The sequence below is a fragment of the Hemicordylus capensis genome, chromosome 4, assembly GCF_027244095.1.
Source record: "Hemicordylus capensis ecotype Gifberg chromosome 4, rHemCap1.1.pri, whole genome shotgun sequence".
Lineage (NCBI taxonomy): Eukaryota > Metazoa > Chordata > Lepidosauria > Squamata > Cordylidae > Hemicordylus > Hemicordylus capensis.
In genome coordinates this window covers 253,264,028-253,278,322 of record NC_069660.1, presented here as the reverse complement: position 1 = coordinate 253,278,322, position 14,295 = coordinate 253,264,028, and the positions used below count along the sequence as shown (strand labels likewise).

General features: G+C 41.4%; 1 protein-coding gene and 1 long non-coding RNA gene across 8 annotated transcripts in view; one reads left to right on the top strand and one right to left on the bottom strand.

Moving 5' to 3' along the window:
- The window catches only part of NOL4 (nucleolar protein 4), a 260,409-nt gene extending 257,582 nt beyond the window's left edge, over positions 1-2,827 (top strand). For 5 of the 6 annotated variants that reach the window (XM_053248195.1, XM_053248194.1, XM_053248196.1 and 2 more), the window contains one exon: positions 896-2,827. In XM_053248195.1, coding sequence (XP_053104170.1) covers positions 896-1,089 — 194 coding nt within the window. In that variant the 3' untranslated portion in view covers positions 1,090-2,827. The remainder of the gene's footprint in view (positions 1-895) is intronic. The other variant, XR_008306611.1, reaches the window with a different exon arrangement.
- Positions 1-14,295, bottom strand: part of LOC128324066 (uncharacterized) — a 105,267-nt gene that overhangs the window by 70,456 nt on the left and 20,516 nt on the right. Inside the window, exons 1-2 of one of the 2 annotated variants that reach the window (XR_008306615.1) lie at positions 13,413-13,929; positions 9,116-9,159 (exon numbers count right to left, since the gene is read on the bottom strand). This is a non-coding gene — a long non-coding RNA (uncharacterized LOC128324066). Of the gene's footprint in view, positions 1-8,604; positions 8,731-9,115; positions 9,160-13,412; positions 13,930-14,295 lie in introns of those variants that run through there. The other variant, XR_008306616.1, reaches the window with a different exon arrangement.

Sequence of the window (14,295 nt, the reverse complement as noted above, 5' to 3'; positions counted from 1 at the left end):
GCAGCGGGCAGGCGGGGGAGGGGGGGGGAATGGTGGCAAGCAGCAGTGGGTGGGGAAGCAGCAGGGGGAGGGTGGACAGGGAAGACAACGGTGACAACAGCGGGGGCAAACTAGAGGCACAGATCCTTTGCGCCCGGCCCAGCTCATTATTTTACACTATATCCTACTCTATTTTTGAGAGTCTCAAAGCAACTTATATTGGGTTTTCATGCAGGCACTTATCAGGCTAAGATCTGCTTAGTTTTTTCTTATTATTTATTTTTCTATGAAAATGGCTTCGAAAACTGTTGAGTAAATAAGTAGTAGTAGTAATGTGACATCATGATGTGCCCTCTGCTTCTGATTTCAGTGGATGAGCATAGGAAAGGGCTAAGAGGGAGAGAAGGGCACATTTCTACTGTAGGACAACACCATACAGTAAAAAAAATAACAAATATTAATGATGACAATGATGTCGTATGTATGATATGAACATGTTCCTGAAAATGACCTACTGACAACATGGCCTCTCAACAAGAAAGTCTTTCTTTACCCTTGCCTTAGAACTATCTATCTGTGGTATTACACTCCCGCCGAAACTGCTGAAACTAAAAAGCCGTGAACAAAGTATTATGACTGAAATCTAGAAAGCAACCGCACCAGCAATAAATTTGCCAGCACTGGTGGTTCTGAAGTGGTTATGGTTGTGCCAACAGAATCATAACACTGAATCAAGTTTGATATAGACATAAATGAAAGAACCCATGCACTAATGAAGCAGTCACTAACTGAACAGTTTTCCCTAAAGCATGTTTCCTCCTTCTTTGTTTGCCCATACATTTGGTCTGTTCTTGTGTTGCATCTAGGAAGTCATAATGAAGGTATCCTGATGTAGTTTCCATTTGTCATTTGACAGGTCCAACTGATCTCAGTATGAAGAGGCAGTTAGCAACCACTTCTGGATCTTCCAGCAGTACCAGCTCCAGACCTCAGCTAAGCCCAACCGAAATTAATGCAGTACGGCAGCTGGTTGCTGGATACCGAGAATCTGCTGCATTTTTATTACGTTCTGCAGATGAACTGGAAAACCTTATTTTGCAGCAGAACTGAGACACACAACCATCCTGCTGACCAGTTTTATCACAGAATTTCCACTAATGACGTTTTGATTCCCCTAAGCAGATCCTTCAATTACTGCACAGTCTTGTTGACGAGTTAATTACCATAATGCCACAGTGTTTTTGATGGGGGGTTTTGTGTGCTAAGGTTCTTTAAGTGAACTTGGACCTCTGATATTTCTGAGGTACTTTACTATATCCAGCCTATTGCTTTATGTTTGTTTGTTTTTCATGTGTCAGCATCAATAGCAAAAAGTGGCTAGAAATGTTAACTCGTTCTAACATGGACAGAAACAGAAGATACTGGGGGTTCAAAATTGGTCCAAACTCCAAGTGCAATATTAGTGGAATGTGCTATTGACTCAGTGGACTCAAAGCTGCATTATACGGCAAAATGTTGCCAAATGCCCTGTTTTTAACAGGTTGCTATTGCAATGAAAAGGATCTTGTATTTTAAAGAAAATGTAATTTTTATAGGAAAAAAACAAGACAAAAATGTTGGATCTCATTCTAAATTGATCATTTTTACTTTGGTAAATTTTTCACTGATTTTTCAAATAATATTTTGAGGAGTTATTGTAAATCCTCTTCTCTGAAACCTCTTTCCCCCTCTCCAATCCACATTCGTTCTACAGCAAGTACCTTTTCGTGCTGGGCAGCCCATTCCCTGGTGGATCCCTACACAAATATCTCTGGAATGACTTCCAAAGGAAGCAGACATTTCCTGAACTCGCACTGTTCTCCCCTCCATTTCATAATGAGTTGCAGCTTTATTAGCAATTAATAAAGAAGTAAGGGTTATTTTTAAAAGGACATATCATTAATTTTTGTAAAGTGGTTTCTTACAAACTAGCTCACTTAACTCCAGGATTGCTGCTGCTGTCTTGTGCAAGTCCTTCTGGTAGTGAATGGATGTAGATGACTGAATGTGAAGAGGTTGCAAGTGACAATCGGAAAATTTGCACTCTTGTGTGTATTTATTTCTTTTTTCTTTTTAAATGAATACATAACTGAAAAGGGCCATTGACACTTCTGATGTGATTTTATAATGCTAATACTGAACTAAAAACTATACAAAAATTGTAAAGGATGCAGCTGCCACTTAAACAAAACTCTCTTTCCCTGACTTCCCCAGCTCCCTATTTCTTATTTTATGATGTCAAATACACATCAATGGTGTTTTTGTTGTGTGCTAAGGAAAGCTTATTTTTATGTATTTAGAGAAAGGTATTTTCGTTCATGCCTATTGTAATATCTGTTTTGTTTAGCTTTTGTTAAATAACAAGTTCCTTGTGCATTCCTGAATTTGCCTTATTTTGTGTACAATTTTTATGTAATTTGGTTTTTGACAATGAGTTTAAGGCATCGGTGATATTTTCTATCTACTTGTTACATATAGTTTTCCAAGTAATGACTGTGATTGTGACAAAGTAATGTGCACTTTTTCTTGTAACTGTGGACATTGCTATGCTTTTTCCCCTTTAGTGTTTCTAGATTACTGTTGCTTACAGTTATGTTTTAAAAAAAAAGACAACTTTTGTGATACTGTTGGTGAATATCAATGTGAAAAAGCCTATTGAAATTAGTGTTTTGGAGGTACTTAAATACACAAACCTTTCTTTTTAGTTGTGGACTCAGTGTTCACAAATTTAAATGAAATTCAAAAAAAAAGAGGGCTGGAAAAATTCCTCTGTTTTGTTTGGGTAAATAAACAAACATATGTGTTTCAATACAGGCCTGAGAAACTGTTTTAGCATACACAAAGGTTCATCTTTTTTTGAACATTGTTCTCTTCTAAACAGGAAACTACTGTTGAAAATCTAATCTACACAGAGCTGGAGATAATTTCTAATAATATATATTCATCCAGATGGGTATACCAGTTAGATAGCATCAAAACAAGAATATATTCTGTAAGGGAAAAGGTAGGCTCTGTATAAATCTTGTGTGCAGCATTGCTTAACTTTTAGCTGAGATGGAGACCAATCAATTTGGCTAGTGAAAGCTAAATTTCAAGTGACTGGATTCCACGTTTGCGGTACAATGTCCCTCTACTTATATAAAGGGCTGCAGTTTCCCAAGGATGGATCCTAATGGCTGCAATGGAAACTGAGGGCAGTGCTGGCACTGGAAGCCCTAGTAGCACCAACACTAACTTGGCAAGCTATTCATCATCATCAGTTTTATTACGGTCATTGGCCAGCAAAAATGGTAGTAACAAATATACACAATACGTCAATAAAACAATGCTAAAACACAATATGACAGATTACAATCAATAATAATAAATTATTTAAAAACAACAGACAACTCTCGCAGTTAGGCACTTAATAGGGACCTCAACCTAATGGCAATATAGAAAAATTTAGCCACAACTGCTGTAGTCCCAGGGCTCGAATCCGCGAGGCAGTAATAAGTGTAAAAGAGATCACACCTTCCGGGAAATTTAAGTAACAAAGGGGAAATGAGCTCTTCTCTAGCGTCCCGATACAACGAGCAGTACAACAACACATGGGTGACAGTTTCCAGAAGGCCAATGCCACAAGGGCAGAAAACCGCAACAGGATGATCTTTTGCAAACCTCCGATCCAAAAGAGAAGAGGGCAACACATTGAACCGGGCCCGGGCAGCAAGCTATTCACCTTTGCACAAACTAGTGTGACAAATGAGCAGGATTAAACAGCAATAACAACAAAGAGTACTGTGGCATCTTCAAGAGTAACATTTATTTCATAGAAATGGAATTATGAAGCAACACATGCAGTCACTCTTCTGCTCAACTGATGGGCTTTGATTAAGGCAGTTAAAGCACAGGAGAGTTAAAGCATGGGCTGGGAGAGATTCACAGTAAGTAATCCCCTGAGGAATGTTGCCTTTGCTGTTTATCAGCAGGGGATCTCTATTAGGGCAGTTGAGATGATAGCCTGATTCTGCCTACCAGGCTGTGTACTGTAAATGTTCAAGGTCTTTGGCTTTAAAATGCAATCCATTCTGTGCATGCCTGCTTGGAAGTAAGTACCATTGGTTTCAATCAGATCTTCTCTCAAGTAAGTGTATACAGATTTGCAGCCCTAACTGAAAAGCTGTGCATTTTTGTTTGTTTTGTTGCTGCTGTTAATATGTCAAACTTAGTGTAGTCTTGATTTATTTTCTATAAACATTATTTTGTTTTTGTGTGTGTTAAAATTTTGCTTTAAGCCGCCATGAATTTTCCCTGCCCTTTGTAAAGCCTATAGACATTTTGGTGTTACATTTTATGTATTTATCTCAGGACATAAATGGTGACTGTGACGAGGCTTAAGCATGACAGCCTTAATCCCTAGGGCCAGTTTTTTAGGGACAACTGTAGACTTTAGTGGCAATGAAAATGCACGCAGAGTCAGCACTGCTCCTTTATCTTCATCATAGGGAATAATGGGGATACAAAGTGGCCCCATTACTACCCGTGGGTAGCGTCAAGGTGGTCCAAAGTGGGTTGTGGGGGGTAGGACACATTGGGTGCCAACTATCCCTTACCTGCAAGCCAGTTGGGTGCTCAGTTTTTAAAAAGGAATTTTTGGAGTGTTTAGACTCTTTGGTGTGTGATGATTTTTCCTCATAATAAATCCCTATGAGGATTCATTACACACCAAGTAGTCTAAACACTTCAAAAATTCATAAAAAAATAAACTGAGTACCCCACTGGCTTGCATATGGGTGGGAATTAGTGGTGCCCCATGTGCCAATGACACCCCAACCCACAAGCCAGTGGGTTACTTAGTTCATTTTTTAGGAATTTTTGAATTGTTTCAACTCTTTGGTGTGCAATGAATCTTCACAGGAACTGCCTTTCTGGTTCAGGGGTAGTTAGCACACAATGTGCCCTACCCCCACCCACTTTTGACCACCTTAGCACAACCTGCAGGGACTAATGGGACTACTTCAAATTGCCCAAGGTTTCAGGCTGGATTCTCTCCCAGCCCTATCTGAAAATGCCAGGGAATGAACCTGGGACCTTCTGTGTGCAAGTAGATGTTCCACCACTGAGCTACAAGTCCCATCCCCTAAAGGGAATATCTTACACCAGACAGTGTTCACAAATAGCACCCATCTAAATGGGGACTAAGACAGACCCTGCATTGCAAAGGGGTCAATCTATGCTCTCTACTGCAAGACTAGCTTTGCTCCTCAGAGTCACAAACTGACTGAATAATCCATGTGGGTTTGATAGGGCAGAAGGCTACAGTGAAAAATGGGCTCCTGTGCCTGGCTCAAAGCATTAACAACATTGCTGGGGGAACTGAGGGTGTTACAGTATCATGCAGGAGTTTAGACAGCTTGGGGTCTTTATTTTTCTTTTTAAAATCAACATGTTTGTAAACTATTACTACCTGATTTTGGAGAAATTTCATCAAATGCAACACTGTGGAAGGCTGACTCTTGATGTGAGATTCAAGGTCTGAGTTCATTTTTTGCTGTTTGCTGCATAGGATGCTGGCAATCAATTTCTTGCAAAACATGTATGTAGCACAGTCTCTCATCCTGCTCTGTGATGTATGTTAATTGTAGTGGATTTTAAAAAGAATTCTCTCAGGTAAAATACTGTCCCTGAGTATGATGTTCTCTTGCCTTTAGAAAGATGGAAGTTAATGTTAAAATATATTTGTTAGTCTTTACGGTGCCACAACACTCGGTGGTGGTTGTTTTGCTGCACTTGACTAACTATTCCTCTGGAAGTTTAAACAGAAATGAAAGCTGACAGGAAATGTATTACAAGAAATGAGAGAAAAATTGAGATGGCTAATCATCATATATTTTGAAAAATGAAAGCATTAAATTACATGGTCCACAGTGGACACAAGTCAGCCGTTTCAATATACGAAAAACAGTGTGTGTAGGAACTCTGCTTAGGTATATACCGTAATTACCCAAACAGAAGGACCATGGATTTAAGATGACCCCTTTAAAAACATAGAGGTTGAATACAGGTGATACTTGTATTTACCCAAAAGGAACAGTACTCTGAATTTAAGATGACCCCCCACATACACACCCCATTTCTAACGTCAAAGAACCTGGGGGGAAACTAGCCTTAGATTCAGGTAAATACAATATTGTAACATCTCTCCTGGGCCATCCTGGCCTACACTAGGCATTCCATTGCTATGTCAGGAGTAGGGATGTGCATGGAACCTGGTGAGGGTGGCTCAAAGGGGTGGGGGTAGGACTTTAAGGGTGGAGGAGGGTGCACTTACCCCTCCCACCCACTTTTCCCCTGCTGGTGCTGGAGTCCTATAAAACCTTTTGGGGCGGCAGTGTAGCGCCTCTGTCCCCCTTTGGCTGGAAATGGCTCGAAGTACCAGGCACGCATGCACAGGCTGGGTGCACACACATGCCGCAATCATGCATGAGCCCATCTGATGTGCGTGCGTGTGTGTGTGATGTGCGCATGCATGCACCCGGTGTGCGCGCACACCCAGCATGCGCACACACGCCTGGTACTTCCGGATGAAGAGGGGAAGGAGCAGCAAGGAGGTACACTGCCGCCCCGAAAGATTTTACAGGACTCCAGCACCGGCACCGGGGGAGAGGAAGCGGGGTGAGTACACCCTCCCCCACCCTTAAAGTCCTACCCCCACCACCACTGCCAAATGTTCGAACTGGCCAGTGTTCAAACCTGTTTGGAGGCCCGTAAAAGGGCCTCTGAACAGGTCCGTGCACATCCCTAGTCAGGAGTGCTGCAATATATTGGCCATTCATAGTAAATTATGAGTCCATAGTTTACTATGGTAAACTAGAAGTCCATATGCCACCTTGCCTGTAAGCACCCAGTGGTCTCTTCTTCTCCAGGACCCTGGTGCAAAAACCACATGCAAGAGGAGTGACACCAAACACAAGGTCCTGGGAAAGAGTGGACCAGTGGGTACATGTTAACAAGGCACAGGAAGGCCTCCAATAACCATGAATGGCTTGGAAAGTTGCAGCATAGCTGGCAAAACAAGAACCAATTTAGCTGGTATGAGATTGGCATGATGGGTGAAGAGAGAGATACATTCCTATGCAGAGTTCCTCCACATCTGTCTGTGGGGTACTCTTCTCTCCCAGGCATGGCCCCAGTTATACGCATGCTGATCATTATTTTCAACAGGAAGCCCATATGTGCATCTAGGGCAGCATCCCTCTCTTACTAGATGCCCATAAGTACATCTTTAGAAGCCCATAAGTACAGTTAGAGGAGCACCTTGGGCCCACAATTTTTGCATGACCAATTGTCAATGGAGGAGGAGGGCAGAAGGACCCATTGCGTACTCTGTTGAGCTCCTTACAAGTGCACACAGCTGCCCTTGGTGTTGGTATTTCCCTTTTATATAATAAGAAAATTAAGGTATGTGTGACATACGGAAACATCAGTGCATGTTTATCATACAAAACAAAGTGCTTTGGCATAAAATAAATGGCACCATGCTTTACAAAGAAGAGTAGCAAAACCAGGTTCTGTGCCTGTACCATGTTCTGCCTAGCCATGCATCAGTTCTGGCAACGAGTTTCTGGCAAGGCTTATGTGCCTTTGAAAAGCGATGTGATAAGCAGAAAGTCAGCCGTCAAGTTTTTCACAACATACAGATGCAGTGATGGGAAAAGCTTAAATTTGCTCAATTTCCTCCTATGAGGTTACAGGATCAAGAGCCCTTCCAAAAAGTTGGTAATCTTAGCTGTGGACTGATTTCCAAAAGTATTCACATGTGTAACATTTTTAGAAATCAATACACATATTCTGTCCAGTTGTTGATATTCAGTGGCCTAATGCAGAGTATGGGGAAAAAACGTTTGTTGGTATCCTCAAGAACATCTCAAACTATTCTTTGTCTTCATTGTCATTACAAAGTCTGAGCAATTTAAGGTCATGGTTCTTAGCTAGATATTTCTGTTTCTCTTCTGTGAAACTGAGGGTAGAGTTTGAGGAAACAGAGAACAGTTTCTAGCTGAGAAAAAAACTGCTAGTGGCCTAGTCAGCAGGAAGCTATGATACAGGAATCCATTTCATGGAACCACTACCTGGAAAGTGCAAATAAGGGGTGGGGGAGAGTAACATGCCGGTCAGTCTACCAGTAAATACAGCCACATAGCACATATTGCTATATTTTGCTTTTATATCAGCCTTGCAGAAAGCAGATGTGCAAACCAAATAGAGACAGAAGGCTTATTACTACAGTCCATGCTTCCCACGTTGAGGCCCCAGTTCAAATCACAGCTTTAATGGGTCCAAACTACACTCATGAAATTGGGCTTTAAGAATGAGATATAAAGCTGCATTTTGAACTAAATACATTGTGGTAATATTTCCTTGGGACTTTCAGTGACTGAGTGGCAGCTGTTACCACATACAAGCAACAGAAAACAGAAAACATTTACTCTGAAGTCAAAGAGTATTATTGGCACTAGTGAAATTTAATATAAGCATAATGACAGACTTTTGAGACTCATTGCTTTAATCTCCCCAAAATAAGGGTGAGTTTTTACTGTAGTTCTTTCAGGGAAATCTCACCATGAGGTGTGAACTCTCTTAATTATTTCAAGATTATTTGTTCTTATAAATTTAGTCCCACAGTGGGAAACAGGTATGCAAACATAGGAAAAGTTCTCCACCCCAAATCTGTGGAAAACAAGATTAAAAAACACAGTAAATTAAAACATACTCTTGCTTGCTTTTGTCATTAGTAGCAATATGCATGTGGGTATGGTTAACGATCTAATCCTCTACCTGCTACTACTCAGAATGCTAATTACTGCCCATTTAGGATGATCCTTGTTTAACTTTTAAAAGCCCTTCTAAGATCTCTGCTTTACTGTGAACATCAGTGTTTCCATAAAAAGGACAAAAATCTTCACAGTAGAAGATTAGTAGTAGAAGAAACTAGACAAATGTAGCCAGCAGATGGAAATGATAGCTAGAGATACAATACAATGAAGTTATGTTAAAATGCATAGACTGGTGGTTTCCTGTTGAAATATACAGCATAACAAGACATTGTAATTACCTGATGTATTATTTCCTCCTCTGCTTCATGGTCTTTTCTGCTTTCTGGAAGTACAGTTACAATTTAATGAAGAGGTCTTATTTGCCACTTTACAGTCAGCACTCATCAAATAATATTTGGTATGCTGATTCAACAAAAGGCATTCGATTTTTTTTAATGCCTTTCCCCCTAATGCATCCAAAGATCTATTTTGTTGAGTAATAATTGGTTGTATTCTTCGGCTGTATTGATCTCCTAGCATAAAATGATTCAGCATTTTCTTCACAAGCATTAACTGTATTTTGCATTCTAGCCTCATGTTGACAGTCCTGAAGCACCAGCTGTAAATGTGTATTAATAATGTCTCAAATTGACTTAAACTACAACCAGAAGCCGAAAACAAGAAGTACACAAAGAAACAAGGAAAAGCTCCCTGGAAGGTTTACAGTACACATCCTTAATAAGATGTTCTGCTCTAGTTTCTCCATTTCCACTGAAGGATAACAGATCTTTCCATGTAAGCTCCTGCCTCAGTTATAACACTTGAGAAGTGGGATATTATTCAAACACCTCAGTGGAACAATTACTCTGTTAGGAAGGGACATGCAGAGGCGTATCTAGGGGAAATAGTGCCTGAGGCAAGCACTGAAATTGTGCCTCTGTCCAAATATCTGACACCCATCTTTCAGATAACTTTACCATAATATCAGCTCAAAAATACAAGTTCAGACACTTTCAGGAGAAACAGGTTGTAAGCAACATACACATGCATACACACACAAACACATACAACCACGCATGTGGGTAGGGATGTGCAAACTGGTTTGAATTCGAAATGGTTCAGTTTGATGGTTCGAATTAGAACCGAACCAGCCATCAGGTTCGAGCTGCAGGTTCGAATTCAAACCAAACTGGGGGTGGTAAGTTTCAAACTGGTTCAAACCTCCAAATTGGGTGGGGTGGTATCTGGCACCCATGGGTACCTACCACCCAAACCCCCAAGCAATCGGACACTCGTGTGATTTTTTGTGAATTTTTGAATTTTATTTTTATTTTTTCCTCATAGGGTATAATGGGACTCGAACCAGCCCATTATTCCCCATTGTATAGCACCCATGGGTGCCAACAACTATCCAAACCCCAAAGCAATCAAAAACTCCTAGGATTTTTTAAATGAATATTTGAAATATTTTTAATTATTTTTCTCATAGGGTATAATGGGACCTGAACCAGCCCATTATCCCCTATTGTGGAGCACCTAGGGGCACAAAATAGGGGTGGGTGGTAGTCACCCAGGGGTGCCTACCACCCACAAAACCCAAAGGCAATCAGACACTCCTCCAATTATTGGTGAATTTTAAAAATATTTTTGAATTCCTCATAGGGAATAATGAGAATTGCAGCAAATGTATAGCTTCAGATCGGGGGGAAAGGGGTGGCCTAGAGCAGAGTGTGGAGGGTGGTAGTTCCCGGGGGGGGGGGGCAAGGAAGCTATCAGAATTATTTGAAAAGAATTGGGCAAAGGGCTGATTTTTAAGTGATTTTTGAAGTTCACGTGTCTTTAAGGGTTTTCTCCATAAAGAAGCATGGAGGTGTCAGCAGCCCCATAACTGCACTTGGGGTGTGCTGGGGTGACCCAGAACAAGTGGTGGTGTAGCACACAGAGGGTGCCAACCACCCCCATGGGTTGCTAACCCATGGGGTACTGGGTTTTGTTGTTTGTGAGGTGTTCTGAGTGTAGATTCTTTGGTAGCAAATGAGAGTGGATTCTTGGTTTGTCATTGAAAATCTCACATGCTACCAGAGAATCTACACTCAGAACACCTCAGAAACAACAGAACCCAGTACCCCATGCATTAGCAACCCATGGGAGTGGTTGGCACCCTCTGTGCAGTACACCACCACTCTCTCTGGGCCACCCCAGCACCCCCCAAGTGCAGTTATGGGGCTGCTGAAACCTCCATTCTTCCCTATGGAGAAAAACCTTAAAGACACGTAAACTTCAAAAATCACTTAAAAATCAGGCCAGTTTGACTGCTGCCGTGTTAAGTGTTATACTCTGCCATAAGCATTCCATTCATTTCAAAAGGTATTCAAAAGGTAATACCGTGCCAATGATATTACGAGATGTCTTCAGCCAGGTATTTCACTATCTTTCAAACTCGGTGAAGAAGCATCATTTTGTGAAAATCTACATGATTAATTCTGTGTTACCAATCTTTTTAGACAGGCCTTCAGCACCTCATTGCATATGTGATGTACTTGTAGTTGAAAAATGTTTAACAGGTGATGGCCTGGAGTCCTACACTCTAAGTGACCAATTAAGTCCCACCTGGAGGTGCTTAACAGAAACCTAGCTAGTCAGATGGAAAAATAGTCCAAAACTGGAAGAGGTCTCTGAAGAGGCTGTTTTGTCTGAAAGAGATGGGCTTCTGCTGTCTTTGCCAAAGAAAAGGCCTGGGTTATTGGAAACAATATAGGCTAAGACTAAACTGAGATGAGAATATTAGGCCTGTGCAAAATCAGATTTGCAAATTTGGATTTTATCTTAAATTGCCCCAAATGGGTAAAATCCAAATCCAATATTTTTAAAATCAGATCGATAAGGTCAGAATTAATTCAAAAAATATCAAAATTAATTTCAGAAATACTTTGGAATTCGCAAAATGGAATAGGATTTTTCCCATAGAGGTGAATAGGAAAATTAAAAGAAATTCACTAAAATTCACCAGTTGGCCCTAGAGCCTTAAATCTTGCCATTCATGTGGGGAGAGTCGTTGCAGGGTCCACCATAGTAAATCTGAAGAGGATTTCATGATCCCCTGAGTTTTGGTGATTTTTAAAAAATGACTAAACATTGTGAAATCTGGCTTGTTTCAAGCCAGAACTTTAAAAAAAACTTCTGAAACTGAAGCCCTCCTTGTACCATCATTCCACCCCCATGCGGAGGAATCTGCCCTTTGCCTTCTTCAAAAGGGGTAACAGCATGTTCCTCCCCCCACCTTTATATTTCTGGAATGGATGGGCAAACATTTATGAAATCTGGCAGACATGAAGTCAGCATTCGCAGGACTCTGTGTGATTTTGTTCTAAGCTATGGGTCAGTCTTCTGGGTTTTTTTAGGAATTGGGGGGGGCATTAAAAATATGGGGGCGGGGGCTAAAACTGGCTTCTTTCAAGCCACAACTTTAGAAAAGGTTCTGGATCTGAAGTCCTCCCTAGGACCATCATTCCACCCAATATGAAGGGAAAGGGACATTCCTTTGATTTTATATTAGTTTTTGTCTTCCCTATTACAGCTGCACACAGTAAAAGTGAAAGTGCTTTGAACGTCTCTGGTTTTGTGGTTGGAAAGAATGTCTCACTTTCCCTACTAGCCATTAAGGGACTAAAAGGGATTATGAAATTATTTTAATCCCTTTTAAAATGTCTGCCTGTTCCTGAAACTAATTACATTGGGAGCTCCGAATCCAAAGCTCCAATTTAACATGTCTTTTCTCTAAGAGAAACACAACTGCCTGCAGATTCATTTAGGCATATTCAAATACATAGCATACACGATTCCCAGTGCTGACTGCTTATTTCTTACTATTATTTCTCCTCCTCCACCACCCAGTGGCGGAGGGAAGCCAGCAGTGGCTTGGGTTCAGCCCGCCGCCGCGGCCACCCTAGCCCTGCCCCCTGCACCAGACGTCAGAATCTGACATCAGATGCAGGGGGCGAAGGTTAGCCACACCCCCTGCATCTGACTTAAGACGCACGGGGCGTAGTAGAGCTCCCAAATGGGATCGGGCAGCCCCATTTGCAAGCAAAATCAGCCAGCACTGCATTTGCAGCACAACCAGAGTGGCTCTCCCTGCCTTCAAAATGCAGGGTGAGCTGCTTCTGGCCATGCTGAGAATGTGGCATTGACTGGATTTAGCTTGCAAACAGGACCATGCGGCCCTGTTTGCGAGCTAGACCATGGCCCTGGCATCAGACACAGGGGATGTGGCTGGGGCACAAGTCACGGCCCTTGAGGGGCGACGGCCCAGGTTCTTTGAACCCTTTTGTGCAATAGTGGCACCACCTATAATGGCTCCGCCCCATCTCCACCTATAAATGTGATCCCAAATGCCCTAATATTCTTCTGAAGGAAATCTCTTTAAAAGGCTGCCCTAAACTTTCCACAACTTGGCAGAGGGAAAAGAAAAATCACACCCTACTGTCAACTTAAGAGGAAAGGGATAGAAAGTACAGGCATTGGATTGTGACTCTGAATTCAATATTCAAACTAATAATCTGCATTTGAATTTCATAGTGAAAGCCATTAACTCACATATATGTGCTCTTGGGCTTTGCTCTGCTGAACCGATCAGAAAAATCCTTCATTCAGATTCCATCATATTTCAAGTTTCAGCACACAAATGAATTTTGGCTTCAAAACTTCACATCAGATAGGAAAATGCTGATTTTAAAATGACAGGTTTTGGCAAGACTTCATTTTTAAATTAAAACTTCTTTTGCACAACAGGCAGCTAAGCATAACACCAAGACCAGTGGTTTGATTTTATGCTTTAAACAACATCCATTTCACTTCCTCAAGGCAAACCTGAGAGTTTCATAAGTGTGGCTATGGAAACTGCTGCCTGTGACATCACTGCTACATCAGTCAGCTCCTGTTCACTGAACAAAGAGTGACTTTTTCAAGTGCTGGCTCTAGTCTTACATTTAGCAGAGGGATAGCCATTGTCCCTGTTCAGACGAACATATAGCATCTCGCCCAATGGCTGTAGCTGGTGTCTCCATTGTGCTCCTTCTAGAGTGTGAGCCTCTTTGGGACAGGGAACAGTGTCCAAGCCTTGGGGAAGAACGGCGATTTGAGCAAGAGAAACTAGGGAGAAGCATAGTCTGACCAAAAGGCTATAAACATGGCTTCAATATTTTAATAAGGCTACCCAAAATTAAGCAATGCCAACAAGATAGCAACTTGCAGGCATGGATGAACTAAGTTGAACTTGAATTGGAACCACATGGGTAAGATCTCCCATCATTTTCTGTCTTGGAAGCAAACCTCTAAGGATGTGTGGCTAATTATAAAGTAATGCCATCTTTTCCAAAGGAATACAGTTAATTCTTCATCTATTTGACAGAATATATCTTCATTGAATTGACAGATGGAGTGTGACTCTGTTGCTCCTTTTGGATCTCTCAGTGGCTTT